General features: G+C 42.2%; 2 protein-coding genes across 12 annotated transcripts in view; both read right to left on the bottom strand.

Annotated features, from left to right (window-relative positions):
* dctn1b (dynactin 1b) overlaps nt 1-11777 on the bottom strand; it is a 51775-nt gene extending 39998 nt beyond the window's left edge. For 8 of the 9 annotated variants that reach the window (XR_013932189.1, XR_013932190.1, XR_013932191.1 and 5 more), the window contains exons 1-2: nt 5384-5507; nt 423-674 (exon numbers count right to left, since the gene is read on the bottom strand). Coding sequence is in view for 6 of the 9 variants with exons in the window: in XM_080415182.1 (XP_080271308.1) it covers nt 423-674; nt 5384-5416 (285 nt within the window). In the remaining 3 variants the exon portion in view is untranslated. Of the gene's footprint in view, nt 1-422; nt 675-5383; nt 5508-11684 lie in introns of those variants that run through there. The other variant, XM_080415187.1, reaches the window with a different exon arrangement.
* A 201-nt stretch (nt 11778-11978) lies between these two features.
* LOC308075349 (N-acetyltransferase 8-like) lies at nt 11979-17280 on the bottom strand. 3 transcript variants are annotated; one of them, XM_080415190.1, is made up of 3 exons: nt 17157-17267; nt 16076-16140; nt 14342-15733 (listed from the first exon to the last, which is right to left on the bottom strand). In XM_080415190.1, exon 3 carries the CDS (start codon nt 15717-15719, stop codon nt 15045-15047), a length of 675 nt encoding a protein of 224 aa, XP_080271316.1. In that variant the 5' UTR covers nt 15720-15733; nt 16076-16140; nt 17157-17267; the 3' UTR covers nt 14342-15044. The 3 variants fall into 3 exon arrangements, with proteins under 3 accessions (XP_080271314.1, XP_080271316.1, XP_080271315.1); XM_080415188.1 differs by lacking the exons at nt 14342-15733; nt 16076-16140 and adding an exon at nt 11979-13196 and having other exon boundaries at nt 17157-17280; XM_080415189.1 differs by lacking the exon at nt 16076-16140 and having other exon boundaries at nt 17157-17277.
* Between the last annotated feature and the right edge of the window lie 674 nt (nt 17281-17954).

Here is a 17954-nt window from a genome sequence, read left to right as displayed (position 1 = left end):
TTTCATTATTGATCATTTTATTAATTATCTATCATCTTATCCACGCTAGTTCCCACGGAATCATCTAGAACTTATGTAGGACCGCTCTGGGCCAGCCTGTCTTTTGAGGTATAAGAGACACATCAACGAGCTAAGTAACACAATACTTAATCAGTACTGGAGCTCATCATGTGTGTGTGTGTGTGTGTGTGTGTGTGTGTGTGTGTGTGTGTGTGTGTGTGTGTGTGTGTGTGTGTGTGTGAGAGAGTTTGTTCAGAGCACAGGTGGCCTACATGAAGCATGTTGAAATGAAATGAAATTTAGCTTCATGTGATGAACTTCAGGTAACCATTTCCCCCCAAAACAGTCTATAGTATTTTGGACATTTCGGTAATTATTTATGTATAAAGTCATGCTTAAGAAATAAAATCCTGCCTTATTACCTGTGACTGTCTGACAAATATCCCATGGTTCTCCTCACACGTAAAGTAGCGTTTGCCCTGCACCGTGCCATCATTCTTTCCCTTGGCCTCATCCAGGATGACGCCTACCCATTTTCCTGAGGCAAATAGTGTGGTGCCGATGTAAGCCACTGTCCCACGCTGCCCTTTGCCGATCACCTCCACCAGGGAGCCCACCTTGGCTGGCCGGCCACCCCCATCGGAGCTCATCCTGCTGCTACCACTGCTGGTGGTCTGAGGAGACATGATATGATTAAGATTAACAGCAAGTAGCATTCCATTCATTCTTGTTTTGGGGCACCCTCATCATGGTATACTATACCCTGGTACTGCACTGTACTGTGTGCATAACTGCAACGTCCTGGCCTGGGTTTGATGCAGTGCATGCGTTCCAAGTTAAAGGCGATAGGTTTGTGTTAAAAAAAACAGCCAACCCATCAGCTTCACAGATTGGCTGAGCTTTGCGTCACGTTTGTAGCGTGCACAATAGAACGCCATTCTTTTACAGGGTAGGTAGTGCACGACATGTCTGTATCTGTCTCCAATGTATGCCCATGTACGTGTTGATGATGTACATGGGCATAAATGGGAGACAGACAGACAGATACAACATACTCTGACAACAAGCACAACAAATGCAAAAAGTACAACGAGTATTGCATAAACGGGTCGGGCATGCATTACCGACTTGCATCGCTCCCGACTTGCATCATTCCCGACGGTGCCATTTATAAATAACCCATTGTAATATCTTATTAGTACTGTTGTATACCGCACTGGTTACTCTAACATCAGGTACAGCGAGTACTCTGACAACAGGTACAAAGGGTATTGCATAACCTGGTGGGGCATACATTTCCAAATTGCTTGAGAGTACCCTCTCAGAGGCGATTTTGGTACGGAATCAAATGAAGCTAGCAAAGTTATGATCATCATCACAGATAGGCATAGGTTTGGTGCATGAGAGACTCAGAAAGCTGATCTGTTACCATGGCAAAGAAATAATGTCATCACTGCCACTGTTTCTTGCAGAACATTATTAAAATTCTAGATTGCCATGATACAAATGGAAAAAATTACAGTTGAACTCATTCAAATTCAATGTTAGGCCACATATTGGTGTCAGGGCAGTCAGTAGCAGCAAAACAACAAACAACCTTTAGACAATGTACAGGGAAAGAAAGCCATATGTACATAACCACAATATAAATACTTGAGGGTGCGACACAGTAGTACAAGTGAGTCCAAATTAGCCTTTAGGCAGGTGTGCTGCAATGCTGATGCACCGTTGCTCCATGATCATGAGGAATTGTTTGGAAAAGCTTTCACAACGGATACAGTAAAACATGGCTGCAACTCACCACCAATAGAACTCTTGCAGTTCCTCCTCTATTACAAATCCGGTGTGGATGACCATTGACTATGTGTGGATTTCCCAGACAAATGCCGTGTGTGTGTGTGTGTGTGTGTGTGTGTGTGTGTGTGTGTGTGTGTGTGTGTGTGTGTGTGTGTGTGTGTGTGTGTGTGTGTGTGTGTGTGTGTGTGTGTGTGTGTGTGTGTGTGTCATCATTACTAAAACATGGGTGCTTCCATTCAGTCAATGAATGAACACATGTTCATTATGTGTGAAAATAAAACTCCACAGCCTGGCAGTGTTAGTGTCATGTCCATTGTCCACATACATGTTTAGGAGGTGAAAGCTGGGTCCATATAGGCTCCATCGTCACTCCAGAGATCACGTGTACCACATTTTATGAGTTTTGGACTAAATCTATATGATCAGGATTAAAAAGTGTTTTGAAGATAATGTTATTGGCTGCAACGGGCATGGCTCATTTACAGATACATGCATAAATGTGTTATGACCAAGGAATCCAGGGACAAGTATAATTCTTTTTTTCTCTGTAGTGGGTGAGACAGAGAAGTGTGGTAGCTATTCATTTTATGGATTCTGAGATAATGTTACTTTTACAGAAACTCAATTTGCAATACACATGGGAAAATGTATTGCAATAAAAGTTTAACCATATAATATGTGTGGGTTTGACGTAACATGTATGTGGTGCTAAAGTTGTGGGAGCATTTACGATAGGCCTATAGGTTAGTAACTAATAATATACAGTAGCTGCAGTAACAATAGCATGATTGACTAGAGGCACAGATACAATATAAAATTAAAAATACAATTAGACTAAGGCCAGTCTGAACAGATGGGTATTATTTAACCACTTTTTGAAAGTGTCATTGTCAACAGACCCACACATCTGAAGTCCAAAAGGAGGCAGTTCCAGGTTTTACATTTTCAAACGCTTGATCACCTTTGGTTTTTAGTCTAGACTATGAGGGACAGCCAACACTACTTGGTTAGGGACCCACTGGTGTTCCACAGACACACATCACAATTCACATCTCATAAATCTGTTCTTTTAAATTTGACAGACAATTCCGTGGCAATACGAAGCATTATATATCATAAATCAATTCTGAAGCAAAGACAAATACCCACATTCTACATGCAGTAATTGGAGCAGGGGAAAAGAGTCCCTAGCTCTAATATTTGGTAATCTAACAATTATTTATTATGCCATTGATAGTGCTGTCCTAGAAAAGCAAGATGACTCAGCAGAACAGCATTCTTGATGTTATCACCAAATTAGTGATGATGTTCTGGCACACCCCTGTGCCTAGAGCCTAATGTAAATACGGCAAGAGAAGGGGCCTGTTGGGTCACAGAGACAGCGCTGTAATCAAAGTGCCACAGGTTCGATGCCCACAAAAGGAAACCTCTACCTGCTCAGATATAAAAAAAATCTAAAAGCATTGGTTAAATTAAATGTAAACAGATAGTCTGCACTAACTAGGTTGTGTGACTCCAATTCCAATGAGATCTGCATTTAAAGCTAGATGAAACAATGTAGAACCTCCCAGGACAAGCAGAGGCTATCAAGAACTCTGCAGTGTAACGTATAGGACTACAGAGATTTAGAGAATAGTCTTAGCCTCGGCCAAACAATCGAACGTCAGTGGCCACTCACCCACTGCATACGTATATAACTATACATAGGAATGTTGAAACATAAAGGAGTATGTGTTTAAGTGTTTTCTCATTCCTACAGCGTGAGGGTCAGTACAGCCCCTCTGAAACAACCTGGGAATTCTAAGACCACTAGCTCTTGGAAAACCTCAAGACTTAAAGGCAAAGTCGACATCAGGCTTTAGGAGTTTATTGTGTTTACCTTCCTCACCTGGCTATAGGCCTATCAGTAACTACCTAGGAAAGGGAAACTGAAAATGTAGGGCTACAACATGAGATGGGGATCTCTAGGAGGCTAATGTGTCATTACTCCTCTCCTAATCTCTCTAGACTGATTCAGCCAAAAGTCGAATCTGTCAGCACCACTTCCCTAAACATGTAGTGTTGTTGTTAGTAGAAATAAACACAGAAGCACCCGGGAGGAAGTGGACTAAGAAAGGGGAGGAGCCAGGGGGGAATATTTTTTCTGGAGCTATTCTATCTTGTATGAATACAGAACTCCAATGCCTTGGTTGTCAGAGAACTGTACATCATGAGGGGAGGGCTACAGCGGAAATAAGGCTCCGACTTCACTGTGACCTCGTCTTTTATTTTTTGTGATTTTAGTTATGTGTTATAAGTAATTATCTAAACAGTCATTGGTCTATGAGCTTTGTGGCGGCTGTAAAGCTCAAGCACATCTGCCAACCATTTTAAAAAACCTTTTGTTTTATAAAATCATCAAAACAAACACCTACAAATCTAATAAAGACTAAATCCAGGGTAGAAGACATGGCTAAAATTGCTTTGCCCCCACAGCCTGTAATGAAACATAAATTAGCTTTTATGTTTGATGTGTTTTTAGAGCCTCAGCCATCCAATGAATCAAATCAAATCAAAAATATTGGGTCTAAGCTACAGTAAGTGCTGTGGGTAGGCTACACAACTATTCCACACTCAAAACTGCATCTGTAATGAAACATTCATTTATGTTTAATACAATGTTCAGGCCTGTTTGCCACGTGCTAGAAGCAGAGAGGACCTGAGGAGGGCATGCTGAATAATGTATTGCCACTCTACTCTTACAACACACGCAAACCCAACCACAAGGCTCAGGAGAGGATGCAAACAGTTCTACAGAGTCAAGACTGTACAAGCAGGTATATGCCTGTTTCTATCACCTTTCCAGACTGGAATGGCAAAAGTAGGCATGGTGTTTGATAAAACGGATATTTGTGACATATAATCTTGCTCTATTCTTTATAAATATCTTACACCATACATATTGAATCTCCCCATTCATTTTTGTGTATTGTACTTTGTGAATTATGAAACAAGTAGGATGCTTTTAAGAAGTGAGGAGGACCCTTGAGTGATATGCGAATACTTAAGACTTTATTACATTGGAAGCATAAAGTAGACCTAATGCTGAAGGAGAAGTAACCTAATTCTGAGGACAGACACTGATGTCATCCTTCCCGGATGATGAGGACTTTGCCTGAGTCAGAGACAGATGACAAATAGGAAGTCTTCCCGGTTCTCATGGAATGACAGTCCCATGATAACAATAGCCATATGGTTCTGTAATTTGCTTATTGCATATTCCATTTTAGCATGCAGATCAGCACAATCAGCATGAAGGTACAAACCCCAACATCACAACAATGTCTAGCCCTGGGGGCATCTGAGCCAAACAAAGAAGCAACAATTCAAGCAGAGGAATGCACAGCCAAACCGTGTCATTCATCAATCCATTCAGCCTGGAAATCGACATCAGGCACACGCCACAATAGCGAAACAAATTCACCAGACAGAAACGCTGGTGTACAGATCTAAACAGCAGTAACTTAACGCAACAGTCTAGCCGATTCAGTCACGCATCTGAGACGCGCACATCCGAGACTCTCTGGGTGCGCTAGCATGCACTCACCCGGGTGTATGTGTTCCTCCTAGTCTGAGACATGTCTCCCAGTCGCCGAGCACCCTCACACCGGGCTGCCTAGACTCAAGAGGTGGGAGAGCGTGTTATCAGGATAAGTGTTGGCCAGACACAAGAGGGCTGGCAAGACGAGAGCGGAGGAGAGAGGGAGGGGACGAGGGTAGTTCAGTGATGCTGTCAGAGGCGCGTCTCTCCTCTTCACCGACGACACCACATCCCTCTCACTAAACCTCCCAACACTGGCCTGGGCTCTCAAAACTTCCTTTCCTCTTTCACCCTGCTGGACACCAGAGAATCCCTGGAAACCTGACTCTGACAGGGAAGAGCAGGAGGAGGTAGGGGTGAGGTTAGGAGCAGGGGAGGGGGCTCTCTGGGCAGGTGCTCCTGTTCCACGATGACTTCAGAGGGGTGAATGGAGCAAAGGAAAACAGAGCGAAGGCAGGGGATGGGAAAAAATAAAACAGAAACTAAGGACAAGGGTTAGTCTGCTGTGAGAGTGCATCAGCTGAGTGGTAGCACTGCGCTAGTGTCTGCACTGGCTTCTTTCTGCAGGAGGGAGTGTGGCTTAGGCCCCGACAAGCACCACTGGGCCCTAAAGCCCTCCATATTACTTCACAAAATCTCTCTAAGAAAAACAAATGAAGCATCTCTCATTGTCTCCGCCAGGCCGAAAGGCATGGCAAGAGAGTATGTTTTACCCCCTGTCCGTCCGTCCGTCCGTCCGTCCGTCCGTCTGTGTGTCCTGTCCGTGTGCGACCAGCTAATCTCCGGCACCGTTGGCCCGGTCGCTGCGAAACTGTGCACACACACTCCCTGGATGCCAATTCATAACCTCTACCCCACATTTTTCACATGGGCCTGTTATAGCACCACTATATTACTCCTACAGATTTCATCCAAACGTCATGCAAATCAGTACACAGTATCTCTATAGTCATGTGATCAACACGGATCTGTCCGATTTCCCACATTCCATCCTCATTGGCTAAGGTTGGCTTCCAAAGTTTGCAGAATTGGTCAGTTTTCAACAAAATGCCTCAAATTATGAACGCAGCATGCAATTTCCGTGAAATTTCACACGCACATTCCCACTAGGCCGAGGAAGAAATGCCACCCTTTTCACATTGGCCTGTTATAGCGCCACCAGCAGGTCTAATTTAGCAAAACACATTTTTGGAACAAAATGCCTCAAATCATGAATGCAGTGTCCCATTGCTGTGAAAGGCCTAAGAATAAATGGCACCCTTTTCACATTGGCCTATTATAGCGCCACCAGGAGGCCACAATAACGTACCTGACCTGGCGGAGACCTGTGCACCGAGGAGCACTTTTTCTAGTTATTCCTGTTTTTCTACACATTTTGTAAGATGCAGTCATTTTCACAATGCCTTATGTCTGATCAAAGTCCATTGGGGAGGAACACAGATCAATGTCCTGAGTGATGGCTGCCAGAAAGTCACTGGTGATCAATAGACACATGTCTAAATCAACAGGAATCAATGGACCCCATAAAAATGCTTTGACAACCACAAATGCAGTAAAGCAACTTTGTACAATTCAACATTAGACAAAACCTGTCACTGTTTCAGATTACTGTAAAGAGTTACTCAACATGCATTGACGCTGACGGGTGGAAAACATGTATGCTAAAAAACGTTACCTAAAATAACACGATGTGACATGTTGTGAGCTTATAGATTGGCTATTTGCACTACCATTGCGTGGCACTGTCGTATGGCAAAAAATAAAACAGGGCTTTCATTTATGAAAAAACGATGAAAGATGGCGATGCAAGATTTTCCTTCAAAACTTTGCATGGGAGAAAGGGTGCATTTGTTAACTTTGGCCACGTGATACAAAACACAGAGTGGAGAACCTTCACCATGAAGGGAAAGGTGAATTGTTTGAGCTCAGTTCAATACATTTAACTGTGGTGGAACACAAAAGATCCAGGTGAGGATGATGTGTTGGCAAATCACAGAGGTTGGATTAGCCCTCTTTTATCAGCTAACTGCATACTGTAGCTGGGGGCTTTTCACTCTATTCATTTGAGTATTTCTGCAATGGAAGCAAATGCTGCAGGGATTCTGTTTGTACAAGGGTTCAGCGTGGATAACAAGGACATGTTTAATGGCTCACATTTCAGCTATTAAACAAAAGGAAACAAGCCTCCAGATGAGTCAGATATCGGTAATAAAGTTTAAGCTAGGTTACTTACCAAGTTGTTGGTAGGCCTATATCTTACACACATACAGTAGGTCTAACCATGTGGGTCTAAGCCTCATTAGTGCATGCATGTAGGGCACATAGAATTAGCCTGGAAACCAGACGAATCTGCCAGTGCAAAAAAAATGATTTGGTGCGGGCACATAGGCACTAATGTGGCCTGACAGTGCATTGTGGGTTCGAGTCCCGTTCCTGACGATCTTTACTGCATGTCTCTCTCCATCTCTCTCTCTCTCTCCCTGTTACCTGTCCATCTCCACTTTCCATTATAAAATGCGCTGCCCCCGAAGTTGTGGGGCACCAATCAAGGCCCAGTATGCAAATATGGGGCGAGTTTATCACCAGAGGCATTTTTTTTATCCGCCCCTTGGAAATGCAGGTTCCACACAGAGATTCCAGACTAATATCTTCTCAGTGATATTAGTCTGGCCATGCCAGGCTAACATAGAATAGGTTATATAGGTTAATAGGTTATGTGGTGATGTGACAATATTGTATTTTCTAAGCCTTGAAACAGACAACAGAAAATACAGCCTAGTCATTCAGACAACGCTGAGCTAACTTTAGTCATGGCTGAGGATATTTTGGGACATACAATGAAAACTCTGCAGTCCCCTTGCACCCCTTTATGCAAATGAGGAGGATAGAGCGGGATGGTGGGGGTTGGTTGTTGTTGTAGCGGCAATGGTGGTGGTGGGGTGGTCTTATCTTTCAGCCAAAGGCATGAAATACACGTGGGATCAACAGACAACACAAAGCAAAAGAGCTGTCTCATCACAGAAAAAGAGGACAATGACAGAGAAAATAGCTGGGTACTATCTGCTGCGTAGAAACTGAGCGGTGCACCAGAGCATTTCAACAGCGGTGCTGCTAAACTGTGATTTCAAGAGGGAATGATGTTGCAACTAGTTCTACCTGAATTCTTACATCACTTGCAAGGTAACATAAGAATGAAAAACACTGCAATGTCCTCTGTGCTACTTTTACACTTGTGCGTGTTACTACAGACTGCTGGGAATAATGTACAGTCGGAGCTTATTGAAGCTTATTCTGCTGCTGTTCTGGATGCAAGTCACTCTGGATATTGTGTGGGCTAAATGCTTAAATAGGGAAACTTTAATTTATACTTTAAAGGTGTAAAAATGTCTATTAAGCAAGTTATGTATAGCTCGAGGTGATAGCCTTAATTGACCGCAAAGTGTTTGACTCCGTCCACAGGGGAAATATGCTGGATATACTCAGGGATATATGGGATACGTATCTGATAAGCTTGTGAAAACAGTGGCTGTGCTGTCCTATGCACACACCAAAGGCAGGTCAGCAGCCCGGCGATACTATTGAGCTTGACGGTATACCATCTTGGCAGGAGCACTGCAGGGTGACACACACCATACCTCTTCATCATCATACTTGACTGCGTGATGAGGACTTTGTGATGCGTGATGAGGACCTGGACTTCGCTGATGACAGAGCACTAGTCTCAGATAAAGTGAAGCAGGCTGCAAGCCTACACACTTCTATCGTCAGTGTAGGATGAGTGTCTGAAGATAAGACTGCATCTCAACGGCAAGGAAACCAAGGTGCTGCTGGCATATAACACTGCCGACACCACTGCACACACTGACTAGAGGATGGCATGCTCCTAAAAACTGTGACCTACTTTTAATATCTTGGTGAATCCAGTCAACTCCAGTGAGAAGGACCTCAAGACCAGAAGGGCACTTGCATGGTCAACGACGCTCCACAGCATTAATAAAGTGTGGCAGACGGCCGTCAGCACAACACTCAAAGGGTCACTGTTTCACTAAATAATTGAACTCTTCAGCTCAGAGAGTGGACCCTCATGACCAAGGCCGAGAAGTCACTATGGCTGCAATACCCTCAAGCAGCACAATGCACATGGACCCATGTATCGTGGCAGGACCACGCACGGAACATGGACCTTTTACGACGACACACTGAGAATAATAGACATGATCAAGGAGTGTCGTCTGAAGCCTGCTGGCCACTGCCTCGAGGGGGGAGAAGAAGGCTGACCTAATGTGTAGACTAGCTCAAGAGGGACACCCGGTCTCACAACAGCAGAGGAGCTGCACTCCTGCATGATAGGGACAGCTAGAGGACTCGTATTCTGGATACTGATATTGCCACTATCCATGTGGTTCCAACATGAAGAAGTAAGTATAGCCTCAATTCAATTAATGAATATAATATGTTACCTTTCAGAACGCCTGAGTGAAAAGCTCAAATGGCAGTTCCTGTGACAGTAACAATGTCATTTGATATGGCTCACACAGCATCAAGTTAAAAATTGCTAGGGATGTGGAAAAATCTATAGTAGGGATAGGGAAGTGTTTCATTTGTAAACAGATATACCCATCCCGTCGATATACCAAACAGCAATATACCCATTACCAATGAGATGAAACTAAAGTAGCCTATTATGTTATAAAGCTATGTTAAAATATCTGCAGTGAGTGACATCAATGACCCAACATTTTACATGTGCAATATATGAAGCATAGTTTGTTAAAAGTGGAAACATTAGGTCAACAGACCGAGATCTACAGAAAAAGCACCAGACACCATGAAAATGTGGTAAACTATTATTGTAAATAATGTGTCAGTGTGTAACCATAGGTGAATGTATCCCCATTTGCTTATAACACTATGGTATGACATAGTGGTATGACATCACCACCAACTTCAACAACAACAAAAAACTTAAACACGTGTTTTTATCTTTTATACTAAATGCTAATGCTTTAATATTCTATTTGGCGAGAGGACTTTTCTTCAAAGAAAATGTGTAATCTGGCGCCATCTAGCGAATACAAAGGCCACCATTGGCCTACAGACCTGCATTATGTATTCTGTCGAATTGAACTGATTTAATTGAGTCGAGTTAAATTAGCAAAAATGAAAAACAACTGAAATAATTCATTTTAGCGAGCACGGAAAGTCGGAAACCATTGTCATCATGGGTGGGGTATCGTTAACAAAAACAAATACAGCACATGATATTCGCCTATAAATGGGTTTATTTAAATGAGATAATCAATCCAAAGACTGCGGACGATGTGCGTTTTGTATTAGCCCCGTTTATGGAACCTCACGCTCCGCTATTAGCTCCGAGATGAGGTCCCGCTGTCTCGGGTCCCGGCAGAGCTAGAGTCCGTCCAAATGCAGTGAAGATCACCTTTTTCGCAACATCGTGTCCAAAAAGTAAAGGTAGTCTGAGACACCTACAGATATTTGCAATTTTGCCGTAAAGTACAATTTAACCGACGGGGTTGAAAAAAATGTTTAAATCGCTTATTTAGTCAGCCAGTGCCATGTTTTCCCATTCAACCCGGAAGAACCCCCGACGGCAGGTGCCAGTACTGCTTCCAATTCGGCTACAATGGGAAAACATGGCACAGGCTGACTAAATAAGCAATTTAAACGTTTTTTTTTCAACACCGTCGGTTAAATATTTCCCGGCGAAATGTCAAACATCTGTAGCTGTCTCGGACTACCTTTACTTTTTGGATACGATGTTGCGAAAATGGTGATCTTCACTGCATTTGGACGGACTCTAGCTCTGCCGGGACCCGAGACAGCAGGACCTCATCTCGGAGCTAATAGCGGAGGGTGAGGTTCCAAACGGGGCTAATTTAGATCAGATTTCAGCCACGTGAAGTGAACCGCTTACCCCGACCATCCCCCAAGTAATGTCTACAAAACCTAAAAGATTAGAAATATCACAAATAAACACAATTCCAAACCCGTTGCACTCACATTTTGACACGTTTATCCATGTTATGTTTTATTAGTCATTGCCATTAAGCCACCATCTAGCCCCTCTCAGCTGATTCTCTGAGCTGTCAGTGGGACAGGGAGCCAGCAGAGACACTCCCTGATCAGCTGCTAGTGCGTTAGCGGAGCTAGCCGTAGCCCGAGTCGCTCCTGCTTTCTAATGTCCAATTATCGAGGACATTTTATGGATGCAAAACATGTTAAGTCAGCAGCTTAACGTGGCCTGTGTGTGCACTGATTACGCATGATATTGTGTGCCGTTTCTTACCTCGTTTGCTCGTGTGAATTAACCGTTATGCTTCGTCCCACACGTTGCTTTTAGGAACATCCATCCATGGACTTCTACTATGGCAACATCCTGTGGGGTGTCCGTCGAATTGCCTGACTGAGTGAACAGTGTAGGCTAGCTAGTTAATGGTAACTGTCAAACATTGATTGTGCATGCCAATTATATTTTGATGGCCAATGCATGGGATGATGCACGTGATTGTATCCCTCAATAAAACATAAGAGCTAACAAAAAAGAAAAGCAGACACGGCATCATTACATTTTAATATGACATTAATTTGCATTGGTTGAAGGTTGCATAATGTATCAAATATTAGTATTCATAGTAGGCTAGTTGTGAATTTACATGTGCAACACAAGGTGCTGTAAGGTGATATATTTGGTTAAAACAAAATGTTTGTTAAAAGGTTAAAGCTCTATATTCTGATAGTAGGCAAATCATTGTAGAGTGTTCAGGGGTCTGCCATGCCATCTCTTCTGCTCTTTAACAAACAAATAAATGTTCAGGTGATTTCATTCAATCAGGAGAGAGAACCCCATGTATTAGCTTCATTTTTTGTTTTGTTTCATCACTTCTAATTTCACATGTATCTTGTATTCTGTATTAATTCACTCTCCTGACTGGATGGTGTCACAACCTGAAAATGTATTTTCTGTTTACTAAAGAGCTGGAGAGATGGGGAGATCCCTGTTACTGAATATATAGCAATGATTATTATACATGAATTAATATAAGTCTCTAATAGGGGTAAATAATTAACGTTTCAGAAGTAACTATTTAAGGGTTGTTGCATTCAGACACTTTTCCTGCTGAGGAACTTCATAGCCATATTTAAAGACCATAAACTTGATCAGCTTGGCCGGCAGGGAAGGCCAGATGAACTCGTCAATTTTGTAGAATCCTAAACTGTGGTACAGCTTATGTGCATCAGTTTGGAGCATGGATGTGTACAGGACAACATCCTGCACACCATGACACAAAACAAAGTCGAGCGCTGTCTGACAAAGTGCTTTAGCAATTCCCAAACCCCGGAACTCCGTTTTCACAGAGATCCGCTTCAGTTCCCAAGCTCCCACTTGCGTACAACAGGGAAGTATGGCCACTGTCCCTATGACGTTGCCCTTACTCTCAGCCACCCAGAAACAAGACACTTGTCCTTCCTGCATGTAGCTAGCCTTAATATCCAAGAGGTCTTCCCGGAGTCCTAGTTGGACCCCCTGGTTGAACAGGTACCTAACCATCTCTCTGGCTCCAAGCAACAGGAGAACTGTGGCTAGTAAGGTAGTCAGGAGACACCCAGACAAGGCAATAGTTGCCAAGATGAAGATGACCAAGGTAAGGTGCACCCATGTCTGTTTCAAGGCTTGAACACACACAGCGTTCAGGTGCTCGGAGAAACCTGTGGAGTACACCTCTCTGACCACATCATAGTCCTTGTCCTGGTATTGACGAATCTCAAAACTGCCCATCTGTTCTTTCCCCGAGGTGCCCTGGAAGGAAGAGGACAGCTTACTACTAGCACAACAGAGCAAAGATTAGATTGTTTCAATAATAGGATCAAATAATATTTGATTCTGCCATTAAGTGAATAAACTTTATTCATATAGCACTTTTCAAAACAAGTTTACAAAGATTACAGAGAACAGGGTTGAGCCGTTTTAATTACTGTAGTGCCTTACATGAACAGCCCACTTGTATCACAAGTGATGCCTATAAATTAGTTACAACCATACAGTAATTGTTTCTTACTTTGCATTTTGTTGAGTGATCATGTCAGCTGCACAAGGATAAGCTTTCTACTTGAAAGAATTATTTAAACCTTACATAGACATTCAAGCTTTTTAGCGAAAACATAATAGGACAGATTGTGTAAATCAGCTTTAGTCTGAAGTGTCCAATATGTAAACAAAATAAATATTTCATTAAATACATTTCAAGCAATTGAGAGCAGCCTCAACATAAAATATTTGTTTTGCCCAAACTGAAAGGCCTAATGCTGTAGTCAGTGTACATAGTCATAAGCAAGACGATTCAATCAGGGAATTGAAAGTTAAAGGACTATACCGGCGATCTACTGTAGCAACTTTAGCAGAATGACGACTCATGGTACAGCATACTTGCCATTACTGCCGACCATTTTCCAAAGCTAAAACAAAACTTATTTTTTGAGGGAGCCAGCCATTGGATTTCATTAATTTCAAGATGGTATGAAAATCAACTTGCGTCATGAAACTCGCATGAGATAAGTAATGTCACCTTAATTTTTATGGCATGGCACTATAGTGGCCAAGTAGATGACGGTCTGACTTAATCTGGAGCTAATTGCTCAAATGATGGGACCTATCAGCTCCACAATTCTTGTGAACGCTGCCAGTAGGCCAAGGAAATGGAGAAGGCCAAATAAGTGGCCCCCATTTATTTTATTTTCAAATATATTATTCTAATAACTTATTTTTTGAATATTACCACACCATTATAGATCCAGTCGTCTTGTTTGACAAAGTTATACCATTGCATTTAAATGTATTTTGAAGGTTGAATTTCAATTTGAAAATGTATAGCTGAAATGTATAGCTGAAAATAACTAGGGAAAAAAAGATTGATCTATGAACAAAATTAAAACATCCTTGACATCTTAAAGCTGCAATCTGGGTCTTATTTTAATGAAAGAAAACATTTTAACCAATCTTTTATGGTACAGTAGTACGTTAATACAATACAACTTACAAAACAAAGGAAGGAGTGCACACCAGTACTGCAGAAGGTGCCACTGCCAACCATGGTGAAGATCAGTTAAAAAGAACAAAGTTGCACAAAGCCATGATGCAAATACCCATTAAGCAATCAACAAATACCAACATTTTGACTAAACATCTTCTTGAGGATATACCATATACTGTAACTAGCACATTTTAAGTGGTTAGAGGTGGTCTCCCTACATTTAGAAATATAGTCACTGGTGCCGGGTAGGACGCAGACTGGTTGGCACTATCAATAAATAACTGAAGCAGAAGGTGAAGCGGATTGGATACTAGATGCACTGCCATCTTTATTGTAGTTAGGACGTTGTTGCAATTACCTTTCTCCATCGGGAGAGACAATCCACATACAATTTGCAGATTGTAGCTTTTATCCGTGCAATGCGAGCCAACATTGACTCAATTGGTAACCTTTAACGGCTATGATGAAAATGTAAATATACAGAATCAAAAAATAAAGTGTGTAATAATTGCCACTGCCAATTAGACTTTGTCTGGACTGTCAAAATGTCTATTAGATGTCTGTCATTGTAAAGTAGATCAGACTGAATGTAATACTGTTTGCTCTTTCAGTTCCACTCAATCCGTCTTTTTGTCTTGCTGCAAGTCCAGTCTGTACTCCAGCAGGGTGAAGTTAGTGATTTTGGTTGCCAGATCTGGCATGACAAACTCTCTTATCTTTGTATAGCCCATCTGTTCATACAGCTTCTGTGCATCCGTCTGCACTATAGAGGTGTATAAGACAACCCCCAAGCGGCCTCTCTCACGGGTGAAGTCTGCCACTGTCCGGCACAGAGCCTTAGCGATACCCATACGACGGTGACTACGGCTTATAGACATGCGCTTCAGTTCCAGGTACCCATGCGTATTCTCTGAAGGCAGGCAGGCCACTGTTCCCACCACCCGACCATCACTTTCAGCCACCCAGAAGAAGGAGTCCTTGTTCGCCAGGTAGGTTTCCTGGATGTGATCGAGGTCCTTCTTGAGGGACATGTCGATGTAGCTGTTGAACATGTACGCTACAAACTGTCTCATCCCTGCCAGGAGGAGGGTCACCGCGAGGATAGGAAGCAGGAACGACTTGGAGCTGGTCAGCAGAGCACAGGCCACCATCATCAGCAACAGCTGTGTCGGCGGCTGTTTCAGGAGGTGCACAAAGGACGAGGGGACGTGCTCACTCATGCCCATTGTGAAGAGTTCCTTGACGACCTCAGCGTCGTCATCCTGATACCTCCGAATCTGAACGCCAGCCATAATGTGGCAATTGCCTTTCAATACAAGAGTGAAGACAGCTTTAAGAGCAAACAAAAACAATCAAACATGAAACTAACCTGGACAGACTTCAGTATCTATAATCTGGCGTGATGCTAAAGTCTGGATGAAGAGATGACATTAACTCTAATAGGTCTCAACACAAATGTCAGACCAATAGCTTATTTATTTATTTATTTTATATATATATATATATATATATATATATATATATATATATATATATATATATATATATGCTACAACTGTACGCATTTACAGAGCTATTAGTTAATTATGATTATTTTTTGATTATGTTCTTTTTAAAACTTTTTTATTTGTATTTATTTTTTACTTACGCTTCCTTTACTTAACCTTTGTCATATTTCAATGTTTGTCTGGTTGACAGTATGATCAAAGTCCTCTGGGGTGGGGGGGGGGGTTATGGGGAGAAAAAAGAAAAGGGGGGGTACGGGGAAAAATAATTAATTATATATATATATATATATATATATATATATCATGTATGTCATTATTTTGATGCTGTATCCCAACCCTTATCCTTAATAAAAATGAAAAGATAGATAGATAGATAGAGATAGAGGACATTAGTTTTCTAACTAGCCTACCTGTGAGTCACAGGTCTGTCTCCATCCAAGGAAGAGCCTGGAGGTGCTAACCCCAGATTAGAAGGGCAAATGAAACTGCATTACCTCCCTCCAGCTCCACCCATGATGACCAGAAGTGAGAGGACAGGAACTTAAATTTTTCTCAATTAGTATATTTAATATTTCAAGATCTATTCAATTCAAGACTACAAGTGTTTTGGGCTGAATATAATCTTACTAAATACATTTAGTTTCGTTGTTTCCCCAGTACATTTGCCCAAAAATGCCGACGTGGATAATAGCACTTTTAATGTGGCGGCCTACATTCTGTGAATAAAGTTAGTGACGACGGTAGAAGTAGAGCTTGATGCTGCTGGATGTTTTTTTTAGAAATCGTGTACAGCAGCAGAGTGCTGCCACGTCCAGGCTTCACACACCAGATTATAGAAACTAAAGTCCATGTATCCAGACCAGGGCAGGCTAAAATGGATAGATCAATGATGATACAGTCGTAGAGTATTGAGTAGTGAGTCAGAGTTAACCATTCACAGAATCATTTGCGTCTAGATTCCACTTGCGTGTATAATCGTATAACAGTATGGGGGAAAACAGTAGGTAATTATTGCCGTTACTGTTATTACGGTGGGTGTAATAAGCAAAATGTACATTCAAATGTATAAAAGCACACCGACAAAAAACCCATAGATTATTCAGCATGGGATTGGTTGCTAATTAGCGCAGTTAGCTCACGACAGCTAGCCTATCCATTCCTTCAGTAACTGAGGAAGGAGACACTGGGGAAGAACATGATGTGTGAATAAATGTGACCTACCTCTTGTTTGAAAAGATTTTGCAAGTAAATCAGACTTTTGCCGGAAACAGGAGCTTCAAGTTAAACTCGTGTCATTTGTCTTGTTCTTCCTCTCCACAGATCAGTTGACCACCATTGTTGCCAGATTGTGAGAGAGAAATAAGCAACCAGTTCTATGAGAACAAGCCCAAAAGAAGACACCTGAGCGCTCCAACCTATTTGAAAATAGCCGATCTACAAGCTCACAACCAGTCACAATGCGACGCGTTGTGAGCTTGCAGAAAGTCTATTTTCATTCTTCTTTTTTTTAAAGTGAAAATGTAGGAATATTTTCAAATCCACAAAATCGAGACCCCCACAAGTCTTGTATGTATGTCTGTCTTGTGTCTCTGGCACAAAATATTTTCAGAAGGTTGGGTCTACTCTGTACTCTGTCTGCAGACAAAATGACAAATGTATATTAATTTGGGGGGTCCCTGACTTGAAAATGTTTGAGAACCACAACAATATTTAAGAAACATGCCCAAATAAGCAACTACACTTACGTTTAGAAACAAGCCCCCCAAAAACGCAACTACTGTACTAATATTTACAAGCGACTTTACAGAAGAATAAGCCCAAAGTCGCTTATAATAAATGGACATGGCAACGCTGCCACCCACCACCACTGTCCACCACTTCCTGGTTGGACGACACAACAGTGGGTGCAGCCACACATGATGGGATGGGATGGGATAGACGGGCGGAAGTCCCATACACACCCATGTTATCGCGACCGTTCTTCCGGTTTTAAACTTAACATGGGTGTGTATGGGACTT

This window comes from Gymnoscopelus braueri (assembly GCF_963280865.1).
Source record: "Gymnoscopelus braueri genome assembly, chromosome: 19".
Taxonomy (NCBI): domain Eukaryota; kingdom Metazoa; phylum Chordata; class Actinopteri; order Myctophiformes; family Myctophidae; genus Gymnoscopelus; species Gymnoscopelus braueri.
This window is presented reverse-complemented; position numbering and strand designations above follow the sequence as displayed.